This window comes from Notolabrus celidotus, chromosome 12 (genome assembly GCF_009762535.1).
Source record: "Notolabrus celidotus isolate fNotCel1 chromosome 12, fNotCel1.pri, whole genome shotgun sequence".
Classification (NCBI taxonomy): Eukaryota; Metazoa; Chordata; class Actinopteri; order Labriformes; family Labridae; genus Notolabrus; species Notolabrus celidotus.
In genome coordinates, this window is record NC_048283.1 from 11,958,058 (window position 1) to 11,984,391 (window position 26,334).

At 39.4% G+C, this 26,334-nt stretch overlaps 3 protein-coding genes across 11 annotated transcripts in view; 1 reads left to right on the plus strand and 2 right to left on the minus strand.

The window, feature by feature from the left end:
- bcl3 (BCL3 transcription coactivator) overlaps nt 1–7,738 on the minus strand; it is a 23,778-nt gene extending 16,040 nt beyond the window's left edge. Inside the window, exons 1-4 of the mRNA XM_034698661.1 lie at nt 7,488–7,738; nt 4,808–4,873; nt 2,150–4,034; nt 1,405–1,525 (exon numbers count right to left, since the gene is read on the minus strand). Of these exons, the coding sequence (XP_034554552.1) occupies nt 1,405–1,525; nt 2,150–2,672 (644 nt within the window). The 5' untranslated portion in view covers nt 2,673–4,034; nt 4,808–4,873; nt 7,488–7,738. The remainder of the gene's footprint in view (nt 1–1,404; nt 1,526–2,149; nt 4,035–4,807; nt 4,874–7,487) is intronic.
- On the plus strand, nt 6,762–22,816 carry cblc (Cbl proto-oncogene C, E3 ubiquitin protein ligase). Of its 9 annotated transcripts, none has more exons than XM_034698655.1 (13): nt 6,762–6,812; nt 11,012–11,819; nt 16,536–16,682; nt 16,793–16,949; nt 17,615–17,736; nt 18,485–18,622; nt 18,770–18,857; nt 18,979–19,110; nt 20,411–20,593; nt 20,752–20,931; nt 21,074–21,132; nt 21,469–21,521; nt 22,169–22,816. In XM_034698655.1, the coding sequence occupies exons 2-13, from the start codon at nt 11,443–11,445 to the stop codon at nt 22,300–22,302; spliced, it is 1,770 nt and encodes a 589-aa protein (XP_034554546.1). In that variant the 5' UTR covers nt 6,762–6,812; nt 11,012–11,442; the 3' UTR covers nt 22,303–22,816. The 9 variants fall into 9 exon arrangements, 7 of the variants coding, with proteins under 7 accessions (XP_034554546.1, XP_034554545.1, XP_034554549.1 ...); XM_034698654.1 differs by lacking the exon at nt 6,762–6,812 and adding an exon at nt 7,299–7,430; XR_004633406.1 differs by lacking the exon at nt 6,762–6,812 and adding an exon at nt 10,549–10,781 and having other exon boundaries at nt 20,752–20,890; nt 22,169–22,229.
- Nucleotides 22,817–25,784, minus strand: LOC117823454 (trypsin-like). Its single transcript, XM_034698662.1, has 6 exons — nt 25,610–25,784; nt 25,301–25,457; nt 24,892–24,990; nt 24,598–24,761; nt 23,325–23,461; nt 22,817–23,209 (listed from the first exon to the last, which is right to left on the minus strand). Exons 1-6 carry the CDS (start codon nt 25,767–25,769, stop codon nt 23,057–23,059), a joined length of 870 nt encoding a protein of 289 aa, XP_034554553.1. The 5' UTR covers nt 25,770–25,784; the 3' UTR covers nt 22,817–23,056.
- Nucleotides 25,785–26,334: the final 550 nt, after the last annotated feature.

The following is a 26,334-nucleotide window of genomic DNA, read 5'->3' on the forward strand; positions in this document are numbered from 1 at the left end:
ATGCAGAACCACAGAAATCATAACAAATAACCGAGATGAGGCAGACATATCCCAAACCACATAAAGGTTGTGCAACGCCAGCAGCTTTGTTATTGAGGTCAAACTGTCACAGGCTGAGACTGGTGGTGTTTGGGTCAAGCTCTGTGAATCACAGTTTCACTTTTTTCAGTAAATATGGCAGTTCCCCCATAGACGTAGTTCAAACATAGACTGTATATGCAGAGTTTTGAAGTGTATCATAAGCGGTTGCCATATTGGAAATGCTGACTCAACCTAGCTTCAGTCGATCTAGTATGAGGCAAAGAGGTGAAGCTGAGGTGGGCCTTTAGCCTCTTCGCTAACAGCTGCAGTGTTCCCACCTGTCAATCAAATCAGCCATGACTTTAATAAGCAAAATGTATAACCTTAATATCCTCAAAAATAACAAGTTATAAAACAGTCTGAATACCTCCTGTACAGTGTGTGCCGATAGGGACATGAGGTATTCATACGGTTTTTGAACCAGGCTGTAAACATGTTTATTTTTGCTGTGAAGATCGTCTTTTTTTGAATGGGTGTGTATGTGGTTTCCAGTGCTTCTGCAGCCAGCCTCAAGTGGACGCTTGTTGAACTGCAGTTTTTAACACTACCACGGTGGCTTCATATTTTAAGACCAGACATACAAGATTATTGTATCAAACACAAAAATGTATAGAAAGCCCAACATTGACTATGAAGAAAAAGGGGAAAAATATAGTCACATTTTTAGGTTAAAAATAGTATTATTCCATATCATCTGCATATAGATGTTGCAGGAAGCTGAAATATGTCTGAAAATGCAGTCTATTTCCAGATAGCTGCACTTGCACGTAGTTTCTTTGGAGGTTCTAACAGATTTTCAATGATTTCTTACTAACAAAGAGAGCAGGAATGAACAGAAAATGATAATCTGCATTTCATCCTGCCAGTAAGTATTAACCTTAGGAATAATAATTGGAAATAATGTTATGTATTTATCAAATGTATCCTCTCTCTAAGCCATCAAACTCTTTTAAGACTCTAATATTAATGTTTGGCAAGCTAGCAACTGAGAATCAACACATACAAAAAGTAAGGAGTGTTTATTTTTATGTTAAACTTCACGCTTGGGTCATTGTGTTCTGTGATATATTAGTTCAAACTCATAGTTTCTTTAGGTGAAGATTTAAGCCGGGTATAGTTACTTTAAGCAAAGACCAAATTAAACCTCATGGCTGGTGTAACTCTCCTGTGAGACCTGTGCCAAGTTTCATCTGTGAACACAGTCATCTGAGTGTAATAATAATGAAAATGTATGACTTTACTGTATGCATCAGTGACTTGGATGTAGGTTATGTATTAAACAGACTCGCTGTTTGCATCATAACTTTAAAAGAATCAACATACGTGTCTCCGTCTTCATCTTGACGTGTAGCCAGGGCGATACCAGACAGTCGGTTGTCAGTTGGTAGGGTCACAGGATGATTCAGTTCATGGACAGGAGGCCAACAATACACTGGGAAGCGACCTGAGCACAGAGAGAAAGACAGACAAAGGCAGAGATTGGAAGGCAGAAAGATCAAATGATGGAATAATCTAAAAATAAAATTTCTGCAAGTATAAGTCATTTTCTGTAATGAGGAAGTGATCAGCTGTGCCAGTATGAGTGTGTGCAGAGGACTAAGTTGACCCCTGCTAAGATTGTCAGTACAGGACTGATAAAGGATTTAGGACTGCTGACTGGACAATTTTTCACTGATTCATTAATGTGATGCACCAGATGTGATGCCTCTGTCTGATCTTTCACCTGTGACACACTTGTGACAAATATAACCATGTTCTGTTGCTAAAAATGACAAAAGCATTACCATTGTGACACCATGATGTATAAATACACCTAACAGCCCCTGAAGGTTATGACACACTGTCTGTGAAACTTGAATTAGCACAAACAGTCTTACAATTCAACAAAGTGTATGGAGTTTATTAATGAATGTCAAGATGTCCTGGTTATTTTGGCTTATCTGGAATTATTCTAGCATTGATTTTACATATAGATGAAATGCATATCGAAATCAGAATACATTCATGTTACCGAGGATAGTTAAGTTGTGTTGTTGTGAATTGATGTTAAATGTGCATTGACGCTTACTGTTATCAAACTGGTGCAAAAGACGAAAGGAATATCCATCAGGACTCTGCCGTGCCCCTTCAAGCCATCTGGGAGTCTGTGGTCCAGCGCTGATTCTGCCATCATCCGCGACTCTTTCCAAACGACCAACACTAGACGTAAAGTCCGTCTGTACTGCAGGGGGAAATCGGTCTCCTGTCTCTGCAGGGGCCGTTGACTGGGTCTGGGGCTCCGGCTCTAGATGAATCCGACGTTTCCTGAAAGGCAGCCTGAGGGAAGATTCGTCCGCTTGTCTCTTACGAGCAGCTCCGCTTTTGGAACTCTGCGACTCTCTGACTGATGGGCAGCTTGTTTGAAAACTGTCCGTCCCCGTGCACGCAGGAGGTGCAGGTGAGCCGCTTGTCACACGGGCGTCCCTTACGCGACCGCTGCAGTCCGGACTCCCCTCTCTGGAGCTCCCACGCTCTCGGGTAGTGGTGCGCAGATCCAGCGGCGTTGCGGCAACCGACTGGTGGTCACCATTCATGGTCATGATCCTCGGCATCAACCGTAGGTGGGAGAGGTGCTCTGTGTCTGGAGAAGTTTTCAGGTGTGTGAGGACTCCTCGGCGTTCAGTGAGACACCATCGAAAGTGTCCAGCGGTGCGCAATTCCCATCCCTGTGAGATCTAATTGGCAGCATTCAAATCCTCACTGGGTTTCCTTTTCTCTTACGGGTGGATTGTAGATACGAGTTTAAATGATTGACTCAGAAAGCACTGCTATCATTGAACCAAAGCTAATAGAAGAGTAGATAATGTTCATATCCTTGCGCACCTCACTGCAGGTACAGTGCAGAGCAGCGCCAGCGCTCTTTGCTTTAAATTGACGGTGCTTTCCCTTTTAAAACCGAAACAAATCATACTGAGCGAGAGAGAAAAAAAAGAGACAACACGGCTCTGAATTCACAATAATTCTCTGCATTTCCCACTTCTCTGACATAGTCTCTGTTTTACATACAGGTTCAAAACATCTGACAGACTGCTGAATTTCTCAAGAAGTTTAAGGAGGAAAGACGGATCGATGGTTTTGTCGGTTCAGTTGCTCTGTGCACGTTATGAATGTGACAGATCAAAACACATTGCGCAGACTGGGGCTTAAATACACATTTAACACTTGTCATCGATAACATATATATATAGTAACAGTTCTAACTAAACCCAAGGCATGCTTTTTTATTTGCATTTTTGTCAGACTATGACTTGTTTTTACTTGTTATTGAGCTGCACACGTTTTACTACTTGTATACCTGCAAGGAGCATATTTGTATACAGTTTTAAAGAAAACCAAGCCATTTACAGTTAATGCACAGTCATATTACAATCACTGAGGTCCTTTTATTCGAACATTTTTTATTGCACTAAGTCCCAATGTATAAGTTCAGACATAGGCTAAGGCGCTTTTGAGGTGTTTCTGGCAGATCAATATGAAATCACACAAAAACTAAGGCTTCATATGTTTATTTTATATTTGTGTGCACTCATGATAATGGAGGGGTTGTTGTTTTTTTAAGTTTCATTCTAGTCACATGCTACCCTGCCTCAGGAGACCTATTTCTAACACTTAACAGCCTAAAAAGTTAACATAGTCCAGCTTTTTTTTTGTTCTCATCACATTAGAGCTGGAGACAATGCCCCAGATATTAAAACTAATTCTAAAAATCTCAACTTTATGATAACAGAATGTTGTAATCACAACCTAAAAGAACTATATCGTTCACATGAACAGTGCATTTAACAGGAGGGCTCAAGCAAGCCTTTGTTAGACTTTTAAGCATCCTTTGCAGATTTTGCAAGTTGCAATCATATGTCAGACAGATCAGCGGTGTATTAGTTCATCTGTTGGCTCTGGTTGGGGGGGTTGTTTTCCTTACATTAGCAGGGCAGCACAAAGGAGAAAAGAAACATACATGAGATGCCAATACCCAATCTGACTGACTGTTCAGTTGGTGCAATGTGACAGCTGCTCTGCTTGTAGCAGTGTTACCTGATCACAGAAAATTTAATGAACCATAAATGTCATATTCATGCATGCACAAACACAAAAATCACACCTCATCTCTTTGTCTTTAATCCTTTCTTACTCCACCCTCAGACCAGGCTCTAATTACCAGGGTCAATTTGGGACTTTCCTCTTTCCACTGAAGTGTGGCGCTGGCAACGGAAAGTCTAGCTTGGTGTCTAAAGTCCCTAAAAGACCCTACAACAACACACTGCAGCTGCCAAGGCACTCAACCATCATGGTCTCCTCTGACATTAGATATCATAGTTTTTTTTTTATACACACTGTCCTCAGTCTTACATGGCCATCTCATTCAGCACACACTATGACAGGCTTATTGTTAGATGATCAATAAAAACAGGTGTGGTTCTTTAAGAGAACACATATGTAAGAAAACAAATTATTCCTAATTTGCCTTAAACGCTTAGAAGTCTCAGAAGTTTGACATAATTCTGTATGACAATTCAAAGCACTTTTCAGCAGCATGAGACATCATATAGATAGACCTACAAACTAAAGCTATGGTGCCCCCTTGTGACAGGACAGCAAAAGTGCAAACAGACTAGGATCAGTGATCATACAACAAAACACATCTCCAAAGAATACATTTGTACACTGTAGTGCATAGTAATGCTCTTACTGGCTGTTTGGTGGCTCTGATTGTTGTCTTTCCAGCAGGAATCGGGGTTGCCCATATGAGTTGCCTCTGGAGAATAAACAACACAAGACAATCTTGCAAATACTTTAAAGTTATAATATTTGAATCCATTTTAATTGCATATGTAGACTCTTAATTTAAGGAAAAATAAGCTATAAGATTGTCATTCAAAGGTAGATATATTAATCCCATGTCATCATATTGCAGTGAGTGAGTAGTGTCTGAGTCTCCCTCTTGTGGACGTTTAGTTGTCATGGTGCTGCTTGAGAGCCATGAGATGTTTGGTGCCACCATGAAATAAAAGTGAGGTTCATGAGGAATGGGTCCTTTACTGAAATTAATTGTTGAGGAATCACTGATCAATTTAAACACTAGGGGATGTGTATCGCATAAAACAAGTTCCAAATTTTATTTATGTTAAGAACCAAAGCCTATCTCGTGTTCTAGCCTATTTTACAATTCAGTTACTTATAGTATAGCTGAAGAAAATAAAGGCTTTCATTGCATTTTTCTGGTGGTTTATGTTAGTAAAAAGTGCAATCGTGTTGTCTGACAGCTAGTAGAGGAAACATGCTCCTCAGCTTTCTCTGTCTATCACACAAAAATATAAAGGAGAGACAGAATAAAAGCTAATCTCTTTCTGTATAAAGACAGATTATTTTGTTCTTGTACATATGCTAGATGACTGGTAGAAAGACACTAATGTTTTTATGAAGATACTTGTTGGCTAACATTACATTGACACTGCTTGACAAAAGTCTTGTCACATAAGGATATAGTGGAAAAGTGGCAGAAGGTTGATTTTTCTGATGAATCATCACCTGAACTGCATCCCAATCACCGCAAATACTGCAGAAGACCTGTTGGTACTGCATGGACCCAAAATTCCCTCAGAAAACAGTCAACTTTGGTGGAGGAAAAATCATGGTTTGGGGCTACAGCCAATATGGGGTGAGTAAGATATCTGCACAGTGGATGGCAACATCAACAGCCTGAAATATCAAGAAATTCTTGCTGCCCATTACATTCCAAACCTCAGAAGAGGGCAAACTCTGCAGCAGGATGATGCTCCTTCTCATACTCCAGCCTCCACATCAAATCAAAATAATTTTGAGGGCTTTGCCTTTCATGAGCCATTTCTGATTCCAGTTGATCAACTACAAATAAAGTTCTTAATTGTTGTTCCTACAACTTGGATAAGTGACAAGAGCTAGGGTTGCCAGCTGTCCCATATTAGCCGGGACATCCCGTATATTGGGCTAAATTGGTTTGTTTCATACAGGACCTCAATTGTCCCGTATATTAACTATTAACTCTTGTTAACCGGAACCACCAGAATGAGGAACAGCTTATTTCCTGAGGCCGTAACTAAGACTGCTGAACTCTGGTGGTGCTCTGTAGTCTCGGCTGCTCACAGCCATACAGACTCTGACATAAACAGTACAATAAAACGGACTACCTCAAAACTTGCACATTGCACATTTGCACATTCAATTGCACTATGACATAAATAACTCAATCAGTCCATGCACAATATTTATATTGTATTTATATATTTTTATATTTATTACTAATGTCTTCCTTTAATTGTGTGTTCTTTGTGGCTTATACAGGACCTGAGAAACAAAATTTCGTCCCATATCATCTGACAACTTGTGTTGGTATGACAATAGAAAAACCTTGAATCCTTGAATCCTTGTAATTACAGCAGACTGCACTCTACAGATCCCAGATCAGATAAAACCACAGTGGATCATGTGTCAATCACACCAGCAAAAAAAAGAGGGGAGAGGATTTTCTCTCTGATGGCCATTAAATGGTCAGACTCAAGAAACAGATGCAGCACAGAGCTGATCAAAAATGAACTTCAAATATCTGTAAACTGTGACTTGTCATGTAAGGACTTCTCTCTGGCTGTGCAAAAGGACAAAAGACTGCTTGAGTCAGTCAAGAGCAGCAAATAGTATCCATGGAAAAAGTACATTTGGTGAGTCATACTCCTCTTTTGCATTTAAATTTCAATTTGCCAGTTTTTTTTATGTAAATAGAGATAAATTGTGGTTTCTTTGAGGTTTATTCATATGAGGTTACATAATGATACAGTAAGGATTAAAGGGAATATGCACACTTTCTGCATTTCCAGTTGAATCAGAATATGCTGAACTCACACATCATGCGCACACCACCATGGCACCGTGCACCTGTCCCTTATTTAGCAGTGAGAAAGTTGGCAACCCTAGACAAGACTTGTGTCAGGGACTATATGCTAGCGGCCCAATACGGTTGTAAGCAAACTTGTGCTTCTTCCACAGTCGGCATGCTAACATGCTCACATAACAGGTTAGCCTAGGTTTAGGTTCAGTTTCACTGTAGTTTCGAAGATTAGCATGCTAACCGATGCTAACTAGCTGATAAGTGTGACTGAAATGATGACATCCGTTTGGAAAGTAATTTGTCACAAAACAAACATTGGGCAATTTTGGCCTGATGATGGCGCTAAAAAAAGTCATACCCGACTTAAGGTCCATGACAGATACCTGCAAGTTACAGTGTTTCTCAGTCACTTTAGTACATTTCTCGAATCATCCTCGACATTTGCTAAACAGTAAGTAAGTGCATTTCTCAAAACAATGTTTACAAATAGCAAAACACCATGGATTACCTGCAAAAGCCAGTATCTTGCTCAAAATCCTTAGTTCAACTCTCAAAATTAAATATCTGTGTCTATGAATATGTCAGTGCCATCAGAGTGACAAGTCCTTGTGACATTGTGTACGGATAATACAGTCAAATTGCTGAGTCATGCTGTCAATATAACTGAACTCTGGAGGGACGTTCTGACCATAGACTGTAAAAAATATTCTGACGTTTGACGTTCTGACGTAAACTATGGCTAAAGTTTTGATGACAGTTATTGTAAATTGTAAGCTGTAAGTTACACCTTAGTGCAGGGGTTCCCAAAGTGGGGGTCAAGACCGGTTAAGACCCCCTGAGGGGTCGCGAGACACAAATAGGGGGTCATGAGATGTCTTCCAGAGTGTTTTTTATTTTTATTTTACAATATCTAAAAATAGGATAAGACAGTCAAATTATTTAGTCATGTTGTCAATATAACAGTGTACTCTGTAGGGACGTTCTGATGTATCAATAAAGTAATATCTATCTTATCTTATCTTATCTTATTGTAAATTGTAAGTACACCTTAGTGCAGGGGTTCCCAAAGTGGGGGTCAAGACCCCCTGGGGGGTCGCGAGACACAAATAGGGGGTCATGAGGTATCTTCCAGAATGTTTTTTTTTTTAAGTTATCTAAAAATAGGATAAGACAGTCAAATTGCTTAGTCATGTTGTCAATATAACAGTGTACTCTGGAGGGACGTTCTGATGTAAACTATGGCTAAAGTTTTGAAGACAGTTATTGTAAATTGTAAGTTAGGCAAGTTATCTAAAAATAGTACATTTTACCCATTATAGTAAAAATAATATCAACAAAAATAGTAGCTAACCTTGAAATAAAACCTTGAAAATAGAAAATGTAATGAGTTTTCTGCCTTTCTTTTTGTCAGATGACTCCTAAGTTTAGGGTTAGTGAACAGTTAATTATCAAAAGCATCAGTAGCAGTAGGTTACTTCATAACGGCATAGGAAACACAGCCACAAGCTCATATAGGTAGGGTCATTTACTGCAGACCAGCTAAATTAAGCCACATTAAATCACTTTGAGGGACAGTGGGGGTCGCAAGTCTTTGGCACCTATATTTTGGGGGTCGTGGGCTGAAAAGTTTGGGAACCCCTGCCTTAGTGTATGTGGGAGATTGATTGCAAGAGACTGGACAAGATTCACATTTACGCTTTTACTGTTAGTACATTAATTTGTTGCCTCCTAATTCCTCCACCACGCAGCCTCACTCCTCTTCCTCTTCTTCCATCTGGCTGTTGACCCAGTCCAATTGTAACATTGTGTTGTGCTCTGGCTATATATACACTTGCCAGTTGATGGTTCATGAGATGCACCTTTGAGCTATGTCAGAAAACTGGTTGATCATTGGTTGATCTAATGCTTCACACATTTCCCTTGTTAGAGAAAGTCAAGGTTCACCTGGGAGCAATTTACCAATTCAGGACAGTTTAGAAAAAAAGTCTAATGGAAATGTACAGAAATATGACTGACATATTCTGAAGACATGTTCAGCCATTTTGCATGGGAAGACTTCTGCGATGAACTAATGCCTAAATGTTGTGGAGGGTGAGACTATTCAACAGAGACCCATTATAATACATTTTGATCAACATGAAATAAGCACTTGATAATGTAGGAAACAGCAGAGCATTGTACATGATCATTTGCATGGATGTACCAAAGCATTTGCAACTTGTTCAAAGAAATGAGGAACTGCTTTTTTTATGTGCACAAGTGATGCAATGATGTGAAGATTGAACAAGTAGTTTTTGAGAATTTCAATTCTGATCTGAGAAATGTACCAAAGAGACTGAGAAAAACTGTAATACAAGCAGGGCAGACAGACATTCTTGCTTCAGGTAAGAACAATCCTAGATAGCCGCTAGCCAAAACTAATACACAGAGAAAGGAAGTGCGAGGGAGAAATACTATTTTGAACATAGAGACGTTTTAGAGATATTCATGACAGCACAAGTTTCTCCCTCAAAGTTTTTTGTAATAAGAAAACACCTTAACCTACTTAGAAGTGGGGAAACTAAACTGTGTTATGTTTGTACAATTGGCAAGGATAAGCAGTATTTTATACAGGCCTACTGAAGCATGCCAAAGTGCCCAACTAAAACCTAATAAAAAATACAATTAGTATAAGCAGTGGAGGAAAACAAAACCTCTAAAACAATGCATTAATATCTATTCAAATAGAAAAAAGGCTTGTTCACAAAAGAAACACTAAAAAATTTAAAATTGGGCCTAACCATAAGTTGTTATACCGTTTAAACCTGCTCTTTATTACAGCGCCCTCAAGTAACCTCTGCTACTACTCTGCAGCTACAGAGATTGGACTTGACCTGTCTTATTTCCTCACTAAAATAATGAATAATGCTTATAATGCGCATCAGTCATCAAAAAAGATTAATCTGCTACATGAACAACTTTGATACAGATTGATTGTTTCATTCATTCATTTGAAAAATGCAGACATTAACTGGTTCCAGCCTCTGTGAGGATTTGCTGTTGTCTACTTTATGTCTCAAAATAAACTGAATATCAAAGCTTCTATAGTGAAGCATGCCACTTGTTCTACATTTCACAACTGCAAAATGGATATTTCACCACAGACGACAAGATATCAGATGTTTAAATTTTGTCCTGATGATGGCGCTACAGGGAAATTAAATGAATCATCAAAGGTTTCTATAAGGCTTTTTACAAGCACCTCAGATAGTCCAACCAACTTTGCTCCAGATATTCTCGCAAATTGCAGATTACATTGATTTAACTGCATATTAAACATTGTCCCTGCTGCCATTCTGGTAAAGATAATAAAGGTTATTTTATATCCCAATTGACCTATGCACCAACATCACACCTGTGTGTAAGTAAGTAGTCTTACTGTCTGGATACTATATGAGTTCTTGCTCTGGTTTCCTGCACCATTTCTGAGTCAATGTTGAGTTTCTAGTCCACACCTCTCTGTCTTCCTCCCTCCCTCTCTCTATCTCACGCTCGCTCTCTCTCTCTCTTTCTCTGCCTGAGCAATAGAGCAGAGAAAACCAACCTGTTTAGCTGGCTGCAACCAGGAAACCAATCAAAGGGTGCACTGAGAAGAAACAGAGAGAGGGAGCGAGAGAAGATGACATTAAGACAGAGACTTAAAGACGAGACAACAACATTTCAGCCATTAACAGAGATCAAGTTTTTGCTGTGCCGTGAGTAGATGTCTCAGCTCAGTTGACTCTGGGAGTTTTAAATGATTGTACCTACAACATAAAATTTGGTAAGCAGAGTGTTGTGCTAAATAGAGGGCAAGAAAGACCGAAAGTGCTTAGGTGAAGGGACTTGGGAGGCAATCGTTTTAAAGGTTGAGTCAGTCTTAGACACTCATTTACTTTGCTTTTAGTTCACTCATCTTTTGTGTTTAACTGCTGCTGTGTAAGAAATCTTGTTTTATGTGTTTAGTAAAATGGACATTGTGTTGTTTTTTCTTTTATTTTGACGATCTGACAGGAAGAGAGGCAACAGGTGGACCAGATTGGCTATTAAGGGAAGAAATGCTCATCTGAGTGCATGTTTAACGATGCTGTGGTCAAACTTACTGCCATTGGTTGGATAATGGGATGCTGAAGGATTGATATGGATCAAGAGTGGATGCTGTATTACAAGGCTAGGATGTGTGCTTTTCAAAGTAAGCAGGGAACTCACAAAAATCACTTCAAGGACCACAAAGACCAGCATGAAGATTCAAAAACTTGATCTCATATCAATAGCTCCTCCTTATTTTGCTCATAAACATTTACACATACAAAAACTGAGCTTTCACATCTCTAGGTAACAGAAGGACCACCGCTATTATTTATTGTCCCTCCCCTACGCATGCAAATAGCCTCACATTTAAGGGTACTTTTGTTTCACATCAATATTGAACACACAACATAGTAATGATGGCGACAGCAGGTTCAGGAGCCTCCAAGAACCCGAGATCCAGCTCCCAACCCCCTACCAGTGGAGACCGTCGGCTGGTGGACAAGGCCCTGAAAAGGCTGGAGAAACTCCACGAGCTGTGCACCAATCCCCGGCTCAGCCTGAAGAACAGTCCACCATACCTGCCTGATCTGGTATCTGAAACATCGAAGTTGCTTGTGCAGGTTTGGGAACCTTACAGAGGCCCCAAGGCAGCAGGTGGCCTGGTTCCCCGGGGAGACGAGGCCAAGTACCTCAGAGTCCATGTCAGAAACCTGCTGGATAAGACGGACAGGGCCGTGCTGCTGTTTAAAGAAGGACGGGACAAGATATTCGAGGAGACGTCCAGCTACAGGTAAGAGGGCTGATACTTACAACCACACACAAGAGAAACATCGGTCAGTGAAACAGTGTGGATTTTAAAATGTCTTCAAAGATATTCAAAACACTTTTGGAATCTTTTCTAGAAGTCTTTTATGCCAAAATACAACACACACCACTTAAAGATGTTTATATAAATCCCTCACATTTTCCTTCATTTATTCATGACATCCTTTGCCCCATGGCTATTCTAAAATTACTAATTTTTTTCTAATTTTTAAGCGCAAATAAAAAAAAAACTGTGAATCAGTTATGTCAGTTGAAAGAAAAACTCACCCACATTAAATCTTTTTAGTCTTTTACCTGACCAAAAATGCCAAAATGTGTGAGAGAAATTGCAAGTATTCAAATATCTTTTTGAAAATTGGGAAGTGAAAAAATAGACATAGCCCAAGGCAGTTTAAACTAGTGATGGGCTTTTATCTCCATACTTTATTTTGGACATTTCTTTGATATTAACATTCTGATTCATGATTGAAAACATTTTATATGAATGTATTTAAATATGAATTACATTATGTCTTATTACAGATATTTTTGCACTTTTAGATACGAGGGGTTTTGAGATATGTGCCTCATATTTTTGGGGCGCATATCTCCCCCGCCACCCTGCATAAACATTTTTTTTTTTTTTTATTGAAACAGCTTATTTTTTCTTTTCAAGACGCTACTCTTTATACATTTATAAAAAACAAGATTTTGCTAAGTGTCTCAGTTTCATCAAAATTATCATTCGTTGTTATATCATGTTGTTTTTTTAATCTAAAGAAGTGTTTGACGAGATCTGATCTTATGAAAAAAGCATGAGGACTTTTTGATGGTAAACGATGTTGTCGCAAATGGCACGTATACAATATCGTTCAGCGTACATTTGTGACCAAACATTGAGGATGGGCTAAAATTTTGGTAGTTATTTTATTTCCAGTGCAACCAGATGATTATCTCAAATATTGATCTTTCTCCAGACAAATTACACTCAGTGACCTGACCTTCTGTATAAGACAAACAACCCTCTGCCTGGGGTCTAAAAAAGCCCACACATCCCTGAATCTTTATCCAGTACCATGGGAAAAGGGCATTACTCAGCTCAAACTCTTCAAAAAGCACAAGAGTCCAGAAATAGTCTGCTATATTTTATGAGTCATAACTTACTGCGTGACAGTTGAGAAAAAGGCTTGACCCCCTCTTAAAGGTTGAATTAAATCAACTTTCCTTTTGATACTCCTCTGTAGATGGTGAAGAATAGTTTTAGCTTCACTGGTCACCATTAGTTAGAACTGTGTGGATTTCATAGTCTGCCATAGGGAGAAAAAACACTTTTTCTGTGAGTTGGCTGTTCGGCTGGAGTGGATATTTTGGAAAAGCTAAAAAGAGTGACTGTTTTATTTGCAGTTTGGGTTCCATCCACTGCTTCTGTCGGGACTACTAATGACGAAGCTGGAAAAGGGGCCAAACTTGCATCTTTGTGATGCTAATGTTGGAGAACTTGGCAAAGCAATTACAACCTCCAAATGTGAGCAGCTTGGGAGAAAGAAAGTCTAGCTTTGAACATTTTCCCCATGTATTTAAACATGTGTTTCCACAAGGGATCCACTAATATACTTTACCTTATTTTAACTGTATCCCCTATGTCGTGTATGGCTTGGATTCAGATATTGATAAGAATGCAACTAATCTTTATTTTTGCAAATGTATCCCAAAATCCTTCAATGTGCTGGATGGTTTAAATATGCAGGAAATGGCTGAAAGTAAAACTGCACTGTCATAAAAGGCAGCAACACGCAGCATTTCAGAGTCTTCATTTAAGAGTTAAGCTTTTAGTATCCAACATTCTGGATGAACACATGTTGTTTGTAGAAACATATATATATATATATATATATATATATATATATATATATATATATATATATTTATTTATTTATTTATATATATATATATATAAAACTACTACATATTAAATGTTTGTCTACAGCTAGCTACCTAGATATTTTATCAGTTAAATCTACGAATGAAGCACACTATCAAGCTAGTAAACATCACACAACCTTTCTATCAAATTATAAATCTAGCTAGCTAACCATCAAACAACCTTTCTGTCAAACTATAAATCTAGCTAGCTAACCATCAAACAACCTTTCTATCAAACTATACATCTAGCTAGCTAACCATCAAACAACCTTTCTATCAAACTATAAATCTAGCTAGCTAACCATCAAACAACCTTTCTATCAAACTATAAATCTAGCTAGCTAACCATCAAACAACCTTTCTATCAAACTATAAATCTAGCTAGCTAACCATCAAACAACCTTTCTGTCAAATTATAAATCTAGCTAGCTAACCATCAAACAACCTTTCTATCAAACTATAAATCTAGCTAGCTGACCACCTATAAAATCTATCAAAGAAGTTTTCTATACAGTAAGTAATCTATCTTGCTATCTATCTATCAAATATATGGATTTAGCCAGATATATAACTATTTATTGAGCCATTTTGGTAACTATACCTCTCTCAGCATCATATCTACCATCTAGCTATCAAGCTAACCTATTAGCTGTCTAGTTAACCATATTTATTATTATTATTATTATTATTATTATTAATCAACCAAAATGGATGTTGGTTATGTATGGATATCACCAATTTAGCTAATTGTATTTTAAACCTAGGAAATTTGGCTAATTTGATGATTTTTAAGCTTCATGTTATGAGATTTGCATTCTTTTGCAATATTGTTGCATTATTTGATATCAGAAAAACAAAATCCTACTCTGTTTTATCGTGCTTTTTCTATTGTCACAATGTCTGCAGTAAAAAATATATTTGTTGTATGCATATAATTGCAGATATCAAAGATTTTAGCGTTTTTAAAAAATCAGAGCACTATTTAAACTTGTATTGTGTGATATTTAAGGTTCTTCTGCAAAAATGAGTTAACAGATGTCCCTCTCACCACAGCCAGGTCTACATGGGCAGTCATGCGGCAAATTCACATGATGCTTTTCGTAATATGGCTTAGATATTGAGTCAAATATAGCAAAGATATCTTTTTTTGTGGTTTTATAATCTCCTCTACTGCTTTTTATCTCACAGAATTTGCAAGTAGACCGCAAGTATTTGTCTGTGTCTAATAAAATGTACTGTTTAATGATCTAGAAAAAAGTTCTCATTTCTGTAAGTGGCGATAAAAGGAACTGAGATCTGACAGAGACAGAATCGGGGGCTGTAAGATTTTTGTCTGTGAAACGCTGATACCTTTGACCTTCACTGACAGGAACACAAGTAATACATGCAAATATGCATACTGTTAGATATTCAGCTGGATAGACGGGCTGAAACAAATTGAGAAACACACTTATTTGTCAAGATACGGCTTACACAATAACTTGTAAAAAAAAGTTCCACATAATTTTGCAAAGTAATACACCTCGTAGGAAATTGGTTGGTTGGTTGCTAATTTTGCTTGAAATTCAACGGCCGTCTCCCTAGAAAAAAAAAACACAGATATCGGATCTCAGCGATATTGAGGACAGATTGAGAAGTTTTCTGATTTCAGAGCCTTACTTGCGCAATGCTGGTAGCTTCTCGCTCAGAGCCCTGAGAATTCAAAGTAAAAATCCTCACACTTGTTTTAATGTAGAGAGATTCATTTGTGCTGGCAAAGTTATATATGTTTAAATATGACCATTCTCTATTTCTATAATCTGAAATACACATTTATTGCTGTGTTTATTATGTAGGTTTACTCTATTAATGTAAAATGAAACATGTTTGATGCAGTCGAGCATTTATATTGTTCGTGATAACTCCACATGAGTGATTTACCATCATAGACAAAATGCAGCTTTAATGAGAGAATGGTTGCTTTTTTTATTATGTAGGCCTACTGTAAATATGGGAGGAGGTTTAGAAAGAGAATACAAAGCCAACTAGTAAAGACTGGTCTGAAGTGAGACACTGGCCACTGGAACATTTTGTGGTTTTACAGACAGCATGCAGAAGACAGCATCCTGTTTGCTAGCTGGACTACCTGGTGTGTGTTTGTGTGTGTTTATGGAAAGTGTCAACAGTGCTTCATCAATGCATGTTTACACTTATACACACTACAGCAAAGCATCTGGTGTGCAATAGTTAAATGAATTGTTCCTCAAACAAGGTGGTTGTGAAACTGTATCTTTACTTTTATCTCTCCTCCACATTTCACAATTTATTAACAGCCAACTTTGAGTCTGTGCTGCAGCTGTCTTTGCAGAGCACGTCTGCGTAGTTTGACACCCAGGATTTCACACCCGTTGCGTGACTCCCAGTGTAGGCTTGCGTCTTCGCTGTAAGCTAGGGGTCTTTTTATGAAATTACACTGTATAAACCTGTGACACAAAATTTCACAAGTAACGATGTACGGCTGTGTTTTTATGCAGAAAAATGTTCCAGGTCTGTGACACCATGGCTTAAAGAATAGCATAACAGGCTGGGTTGGAGGGGGGTTAACAGGCGTATCTGTTTTTGTTTATTTCTGTTCTTTGTTTATTTGCATGTGTGCGCACACTGTCATCACTCATCAACTTGTGTATTTTGGTTTAATGTTCAAACTGCAGGACCAGAAGACACTTACACGTGAAAGCAGTATAGATACTTCTATTTTTGCAACAACAACTGAAGTCTTCTCTGTGTTTTCCATTCTCAGACGGAACTTGACCAAACTATCTCTGCTGTTCAGTCACATCCTCTGGGAGCTAAAGACCATGTTTCCAGGGGGCGGGTTTCAGGGTGACGCCTACAGAGTGACCAAGACCGAAGCTGAGGAGTTTTGGAGGAATTCATTTGGCAACAAGTCAGTGAGGGGAATTCATCACAAAGAGAGAATATTCCACATTGTTTAAAACGTTTTTTCTTTCAATACCTTTGTTATGTGTGTATTTCCAAAATCATTTTTCCTGTCAGGTGTATAGTGCAGTGGAACAGCTTTAAAGAGAAGCTGCAGGGTGCACATGCATTTGAGGAGGGTATGGAGTCCATGGCGCTGAAATCAACGATCGATCTCACCTGTAATGATCACATCTCTGTGTTTGAGTTTGACATCTTCACTAGACTGTTTCAGGTAAGAGGATGTTTTTGATCAAACACTAAAGCACTTAAAGGATTAGCTTTACTTTTTGGTGCCTAGTTGTTACTGCATAAAGTAAGAAAAGGAGGTGAATACTTTTCTTACATTACATTAAATATTAAATACTGTCTGTGAGCACTTAGCACTTAGTTAGCATAAAGACTGGAAACATATGGAAACAGCTGGTTTAGCTCTGTCCAAAGAGAGAAAAAAACTCATAAAGTGTGAAAGGTGGCAATAAACTATGTTTTCAAGGAGTCAGACTACCTCTTGGCGTGGCACAGTGACTTTCTAAGATCTCCCTCTCAGTGATATCAAGACCTCAGGAAGTCACTTCACCAAGCTTAGAAGTAGTGAAGCACATAATGAGACAAAAACCACAACCTGTTGTTTACCACTCAGCTTTTGTAACACTGATCAACAAAAGAGATAAGGCGTGTTTTTTGGGTGAGCCACAATGGTGTATTTGTGCCATGCTGAGCCAGCTGGATCATGGCTCTAGCTTCATATATAACAATCAGACATAAAAGAGCATTTTTTTTCTCTGCAACTCTTGGAAAGACAGCAAATAAAATGATCCCCTGTATATGTTGAACTATCCCTTTAAAGTACAAACATGCTGAACATCAGGTCACAACCCTAGTCTTCTGTCGTTTTAGCCCTGGAGGTCACTCATTAGGAACTGGAACCAGCTAGCCGTGACTCATCCGGGCTACATGGCCTTCCTCACCTATGACCAGGTCGTAGCTCGTCTGCAACACTACCTGCAACGGCCAGGGAGGTAAGGACAAGCACAGCAACAAACTGACTGATTCACTTCCTAGAAATAGCCGTGCACATATCTCAAAACTCAAAATAGTACTGTAGAGGATGTTGAGTACATGAGTTACATTGAATCTGGCAATTCACCTGTAAGAAATAAGGCTCTTGAAGCAACATGAAACCACCGCTTCAATAACAATAAGTGCATTCCTTATGAAATTATGAAAATGAGAGTGCTATTACGTTTTAATCATTTTAAGTATCTTTTCTGTCCGTTCTGAGTTGTTGGCATATTTTTCATAAGCCATCAAACACAAGAATGAGAGAATTTAAAATATTTCTCCTGGTTATTTCAAATCATTATCAAGAAATTATTTAGAGGAAGCATTGAATGATCATTCAGTCAGTACACAGTGAAAAAAATGTAAGCTGTTTTGAGAATGTGAGGAATTTATTGGAATTAACTGCACAAAAAAAGAAAGAACAGAATAACCTAAGCAACAGCAGACTCATTAATACTCAAACAACAGAATTCAAGGTGATTTTTCTGTAAACATAAATGTAAAGATATCTTTAATTTTAAATATCTCTTGAATAATAATAATAATAATAATAATAATACATTTTATTTAGAAGCACCTTTCAGAGCACTCAAGGTCGCTTTACAGACAGATAAAAAACACAATAAATAAAAGAACTCGATAAGATAAATAAAAACAACAAGCAAGGATAAATATGAATGAATTACGAGGATACTTTTCTTCCAGCTACATTTTTCGTCTGAGCTGTACAAGAATGGGCCAGTGGGCTATTGGCCATGTGACCAATGAAGGTAACATCATCCAGACCATCCCACAGAATACACCTCTGTACCAGGCACTCATCCAGGGCTTCAAGGAAGGCTGGTGAGGAGACACACACACACACACACACACACACACACACACACACACACACACACACACACGCACACACACACAGGTCACTAGCTAACTCTCCCTTCTGTTCGTGTCTTTACTCTAAGTGCCGTGTGTGTGTGTCTCTGCCTGCAGCTACTTGTACCCAGATGGTCGTGATGTGAACCCCGACCTGACGAGCTTGAGCGAGCCGGCCCAGAAGGGCAAAGTGAAAGTTTCAGAAGTAAGACGCTGCACTTTGTTCCTCTTTATCAATTTATACAACTGCCAACTGCATCCTTAAGGTAGACACCAGGACCAAACATAAATCATATTCTGACTGAGGTGTCCTTTTCTCCAAACAGGAGCAGTACGAGCTTTACTGTGAGATCGGCAGCACCTTCCAGCTGTGCAAGATCTGTGCAGAGAGGGATAAGGACACACGTATCCAGCCCTGTGGACATCTCCTGTGCAAACCCTGCCTAATAGGCTGGCAGGTACGAAGCCTCATCTGCATACTCACTGTAGCAAATATGCAAATCTACAGCTTCCGTGTCCCTTTACAGATGCACTGAACCAAGACAGAGTGTTACCGTAACAGTTGCTGAGTGTTCAGTGGAATGAAACTGGGTTGACTGTACTGTACTAGATTTACGTCAAGAAAATCAACTCCATGGTTTGGTTTATGGTCATAGTTTCATCTCAATGTAGCAGCGGCGCTTATTTATGTGGTTTGGGGTTGTCAAAAATATTTTGTGTGTTTAACAAAGCACGAGACTGATACTTGTATGTTTCATCCTATAACAGAACCCGCACACACTATGACCTTTACTGAATTGTGTATTTTTTATTAGCTTAATTAGCTATTGCCTTGCAACTGCTTTTGTCTCTTGTGTTTGTCCTACATTCTCCTGCAGTAAGGTTTCAGAAATCCAAGTCCTCATTAAGTGAGAGTTTTATTGAAAACATCGCATCAAAACGAAAACTGTTGCTGCTAAATTAAAGCCTCCTGCCTGACCCAACCCAACACGTAGCCTCTCATCTATTCAAGAGGTTTAAATCTATAAAAAGGTGCAGAACAAGAAAGTCCTGACATTTGGCTGAAGACTTCCTGTTCAAGCCTGGGCTCACATCCTCCTGCAACTGCATCAGACACATTCACTTTGAAAAAAAGTGCGTGTGAGAGTGAAAGGAAAAACAGACAGAGGCAGACAGGAAAAAGAAAATTACATATGCTTTGTGGACGTCAGACCACAATGGAAAAGTTGTAAGTTAGTCTAGATTGTGGTCAACCAGACTTCCTCATCAAGTTTACACTACAAGACAATGGAACGGGTAAAAAAAAACGAGGCTTGTAATGTCTGCAGAGGTGAAGACAACCACATTTGTGCAGCTCAGTATCAGATTACAGGATGCATCAGCTTACTGTATATTACAGGTTTTTTTCATGATTTTCAAAGCAGTGTGGGCGAGTAGTGTAGAAAATAGTAGTTCATCATACTGCAGGTGGATGTCAGAAGGATGGCCAGAGTGCATCTGCAAATAGGCTCTATGGTCACAGGGATCAACAGAAAATGCATGTTAAGAGTCATAAGGGGGGAAACACATGCATCACCTCCATCTTTCTGCAGTTCCACTTGTGGAAAAACACAAACAGTAATACTGACTTTACATTTTCAGCCTTCAAAACGTGTGACTTTTTATTTTGAAGAAAAGGTTTACTCACAACAACTTATCTTCACATTTAAAATGTGTTTCTGTCACTCTCCCTGGTACCTGACATCAATAACCATCCAGCAGAAGTCAGCTGGCCACACCTGCCCGTACTGCCGCTGCGACATCAGGGGAACAGAATCCATCCTCGTTGAGCCCTTCCTTCCAAGCAGCGGCCATTGGGAGGATGAGGATGAGGATGATGCAGAGGAGGCTGACCATGAGGACATTGAACTGATGGTCAAGGAGATGGCTGCCCTGAGGAAGGTGAGTGAGAAGACATTCATGGTCCCTGAACAATTAATCAAAATGCTGACAGACATTTCTTCATTCAAGGATTTCACTTGAATTCCATCTATAATTTCATGCATCAGTTCTCTCCTTTACTGTATATGCCAGTGAAGCAACTACATTTCTTTCAACAGTTCTCCAGTTTGGATTATCAGTTTCCCAGCTCCAGTGTCTCCAGTGTCTCCAGTGTGGCCAGTGTCGCTGCTCCACCACTGCCCCCTAAAAACAGCACTATCCCACGCTGTCCATCTCCCCCCAGCCAATCACAGACAGGTGAATCTAAGATGCAGTCAAAAAGCTCCCACTCTCATTCGGTGAGTTCCTGCTGACACCTAAGCTTTCTTCATATTGTTGGTGTCCTTTTTTTAAATCCTCACAGACACGTAACTTTGAGGAATATCACCTACTTAAGCCTAGTGTCTGCACATTCTTAGTGCCTTGTTTTTCTCTCTTCAGCAGAATCCCAGTGGAAATGAAGCAAGTAGAAGGCACAAAAAGCACACAAGACCTAACAGGTGAGACACTCAGAGAATTTAAAGCAGAGCAGTAAGGGCAGTGCTGTTGTAGCTAAAAAGCCTAGTATGCCTCTAAGTGCTCTACCTAATGTCCCTTTGTTTAAAGTCTCCTTGGACAGTTACTTGTACTGTTTATATTCTTGAGAAAAGATTATCAGTTATTATGTTTTTAGTACACCATGGAGGATATCAAACGTGATGTATCCTTCTGTCTCTTAAGGTTTCATGGGGAGGGGTCCCGCACATAGACTGTAAATAAAAAGATCACACAGCAATGCAAGTATTTGCAATGCAGCTGATTCAGCAGTGTTTTATTTTGTTCTCTGATTTTAACAGTGCTGAATTCCTCACTGAAGCAAAGCTTTCTTCTTCTCCAAATGAAAGTGCCGGTAAGTTAGTGCTTTAATCATGATCATCATGTTCTGAATTATATTCCACAACCCCATTTGGACACGTTTTCAAAAAGCTGAAGTGGAACTAAAGATGCAGTGATAGTAGCGTCCAGATAGCTGTGACAGAGCATTTGAAATATTGTTATGTTTATGTCTATATTTATTGCACAATTCAAAGAAAATACATACAAAAAATAGCAAAGATGAATAGTATAATGTGCAGGAAGAGGCAGAAAACACTGAGAGCTTATTTGAAGCCACCACCCAAATAATGTTCTAATATCAAAAACAAATTAAAAAAATACTACATGACATCGTTGACACGTAATGATGTTTGCTGTGACAAAAGTCCATTTAATCTTAGTTTGATAGATTTTACTACGTTATGGTCACGATTGTTCACTGCCTTCTCACAGACAGTGAACAATGAACAGGTTTACTTCAGTTAAAACACTTCTCAAAATGTTTTAGTCCGTCGAAATATAATTCTTGTCTCATGACAGAATTAATTTGTGCCTCTCTAAAATTGATTTATCTCTGATAAAAATCAAACATAGGTAGGGTTGATGGAACATTTATATTTAAGGAATATGTCATTTACTCATCATGAGTTGTAGTATGACTTCTATTCTGTTTGTGTGTAGGTGCAGTAGCATGGCTCGGACCCTCCAGCCCTGTCAAACAGAGACAAAGACATAGAGAGAAAGAGGAACGGAGAGCCGGAGCCAGAAAAGACAAATGTAGTTTGGGAGAGATGGCCAGAACAATGTCTTCTTGATCGAAACACAACCCCTGCAATCTACAGACTCTGTAATTGAAGTGACACGTCCACAAATCCGTCCTCAAAGAATGTAAAAACTGTTTTTAGTGTCATTTAGAAAGCAGCCTTGTATGCTGGGATGAATGGGTGAGACTGTCAGGAAGGTTTCTTAGTTAGGCCTCCTCCTGTTCAATAATCACACTGCCATTATCACCACAGTAGGTTCAGTACTGATTCCTAAATATAGTGTCACTCAGTCTTTTTTATCATTAAAGCATTGTCTGAGCCTCATGAGTATAACAACATTGAAGAGGAGGGTTGATAGTTGAAAATGTCACTATATAAACAAATGTAGATACAATTATTTTAATTTGTGTTAAATCAATAGAAATATGCTACCTCGTCAATTTAAACCATGCCATAATGTTTGTTTTTATAAACAAGTTATAGGAGTAAATAAAGGCCTCTGTTTAGCTCAAACAGTCTCAAGAAGTAATCAAATCAAACCAATAAACTCAGAAGTGACACATGCTCAAGCCTCTGTGTAGTTTAATTTCTTCTTTTGGGGAAAATGTGCACAAACAAATGAAAAGTGAATGTCTACCAAGCATGTTTATTTTGTTTTTATCATTCTGGTACATGTGTGTTAAAAACACTTCACAGGAGACACCAGAGAGAGAGAGAGAGACACAAAATGAAAGTCAGGACCCTTAAAGAGAATTAGTGGTGGAGGATAGAGAGGAAATAATCAACCGAGCATTGGGGCATTTCTTTAGGAGTTGGCTTCCAGGACGTCTTCAATCCAGTACAAGAACTCACACACTTTGACATAGACTCCAGGGTAGTTAGGCAGAGCACATCCCTGACCCCAGGACACCAGGCCGTGGACCTCTCCAATACACACCAGAGGGCTGCCAGAGTCCCCCTGACAAACACAGAGGGAGGAGGAAGTGTGAGCAGGTAGACAGTGATTCATTCTTCAACACACAGAGAGTGCTGAGTTTAATTTGTCTGTGGGAACATTTACTGCTAAAACTCACATTGCATGCGTCTCTGCCTCCTTCCATGTATCCAGCACAGAACATCCTGCGCGTGATCATATTAGGATAGGCGTTCTCACAGTCCTCATCATCCACCACGGGCACATCCAAACACTGCAGATGGGTGGGCATGTTCACTGTACCAGCCAGAGAAGAGATTGAAAACATATGAGAAATCTATAACGTGCAGAAAAATCATTTTACAGGGTGAGGCTGGTTGTCCTCCTCAGCTACGTTGATGTCTACTTTTATCATTTGTTTTTCCTCCAGCCTGTCTGTGGAGTCACCCCTTGTCACCCCCAAGCCCAAATGTTCTTGCTGAAACTGAAAATGTGTATTTTAAAACCTACAAAACAAGTCACACAGATTGTTAAATTTTTCCAGTAGTTTTAGCAGTTTCTTTGACTGCAGTAGAGAGTGTATTGTGGGAGACTTTGCAGCCAAGGACTGACATATTTACTACCTTAGTGAAAACAGTTTGGATCGGACATAGTGGGTCTGCTACAGGATTTAACTACGACTAAAGATGACATCTAGTGTTAGGATAGCTTTGTGTTGGTTCACTGTTTGGAAAATTTAAAACGAAAATGTAAGCTTTAGCAGTTTTAGCGCACAGTCACACGTGCAAAATTGGCTTTTGCACCTTTTCATGCATGAAAGTTGATGTCATAACCTCTACCCAAAACAGGGAAGTGTGCATGCTTGATCTCACTGTCGCATAGAAACCACAAACCTGATGTTTTTTTTTTTTCAAATCATCATTTTCACAAATAAGACCTAACCCTTATAAGGCCATTGTACTTTGCCTGTTTTGACAAAGCAGCATCCTCTGATGTTGAGAAGTGAAGTCAATGCAGAAGTGCAAAAAAACCCAGTCCCTTGAGTGTGGACAAGAGGCTGACTCCAAAAGCCAAAGTTAAAATGACAATTTTTGCATGAAAATGAAACCTGTTTTCAGTCTGTAGCAAATAAAGGTTTTGATCTGAGTAGCTCACTCCTCTATTCTGGTAGAATTTCAGTATGTCGACCACTATTGTTGGGCTTTAAAACCCCTCTTCAGGAACATGTAAGTGATGTCACTGAGACTAGGTCAATTTTTCATATCATCTCTAGTCTTGACGACCCCCCTAGTGGAAGCCTAGGAATAAAACACTGAGGCAGGCATTATAACATGCTGCCACCACGTTCTCCTCCCTGCCCATCCTCAACAAGTCATATGTGAAGTGAATGCCTTTAAAGCAACAATAACATTAAAATACTGGTTTCAACCCACCATCTTCCCCAGTGGCTGTGTTTCCCCAGCCAGACACGGAGCAGGGGAGTCCCCCCATGGGGCATCCAGTGGGCAGTGAAATGGGTGCGACTGCATCGGTCACTTTCACTGGGTGGAAGAGCTTGATCAGCATCATGTCGTAGTCCAGAGTCTGGTAGTCATAACTGCACACAGAACAGATACATGTAAAAAGAAAAACTCTGCTGTTTTTCCATTGTGCTAAATGTATAAATGAATATAACATGAGACATGTAAAGGTATTCTCACACAGGTTGGATCATTTTTTTCTCTCACCTAGGATGCCAGATGATGGTGTCAGTCTTCATGAGCTGCTCTGTGCCCTCAGAGGTTCGCAGGTCATGATCTCCCAGCATGATCTGCATGGCGTAGGGACTGAGAAAGGAAGTGAAATGTACTTTGAAGGTGAACAAGTTCTCAGTATGTTTATTTTCAAGCATTGCTCTCCTTCTTTTCCTCTTTTTCAAAGTCTGCACAGCCTCTAGACCTAGATACAAGTCCTCCACACATTATTCAGAACTTTAGTCTTGCAACTGCTGAATTTGTATGTATTTATTTTCATCTCTGAGGGAAGTCTAATGCATACAAATAATCCAGACATGTCGGGGGTAAAATGGAACACAGCAACAGGAGAGGATAATGAATACAGAATATTTCAAAGCATTCTGACTCAGTGCATACTTACTTGTACCAGCAGTGGGCAACAGAGAGCACCCACTGTTCGTTGATGAGCACCCCACCACAGAAGTGGTAACCATAGTTAAGGGAGGCCATGTAGGGACGTGAGTGGGGTTCACACTCCTGTCCGCCAATGATCTTGCCATCTTCGCGAGGAACTGCCGCTGAACACACACAATAAAACAACAATTAAATGAATGCAGAAAGAGAAAGATTTCACCCCGCTTTCCTTGTTTATCTCATTACAGTTCACATATGTAGCTAGGTGTGTGTCCTATGTAAGTGTATGTGAGTCAGTGTTTATTTCTGTCTTTACCAGCAGCTCCCACCATCAGCAGCAGAGCCAGCAGTCTCATCGTGTCAGGTGAATGATCAGAAGACACCTGGACACTCCCCGGCTCATATTTATATCCCTGCAGCCCCACTGTGCTCAGCCCAGTCCCCCCTCCTCTCCAGTCTGCTCCTGTTGACCCCATCTGTGTCCTCACACTCTGTTTTTCCCTCTTGGCATGAGGTGTCAACCCAAATATACTTTCTTATCGCGCTCGTATTTTTATGTTTGCCCACTTCTGGCTCCGTCTGGCACATCCCCTGTGGTTATGTCACCTGTGCACCTTATTTACAAACGTGGACCAAGGTCTGCCCATATTCAACACCAGTTTATGTTTCCTTCATGAGTGACTCGGGAAAAATATTATATAACCCACTTTGAAAATTGGGCCAATTTATGATGGGGTCTTGCTTTCAAGTGAGAGACTTTATCGGGAGACATTTAGTGAATCATGGTTTCCATTAAGGGAAAAAATAAACAAAAGTGCAGTTTTAAGGCTCTGCTTTTGGATGCCCTTGAAAGACAGCCAAGACAGGTGAGAATGAAATCATCTGTGCTCTCGAAGCAGAAAACAAACAACCTGCTGAGACCTGTTTTTCATTTTCTCTGTCAGGTGGTAGTCAGTAGTTTTAGCACCCTAATGAGCAAGTTTAAATCATTATTTACTGTTTTAATTTATCAATATGTTACCACAAAACTGTATGTTTACA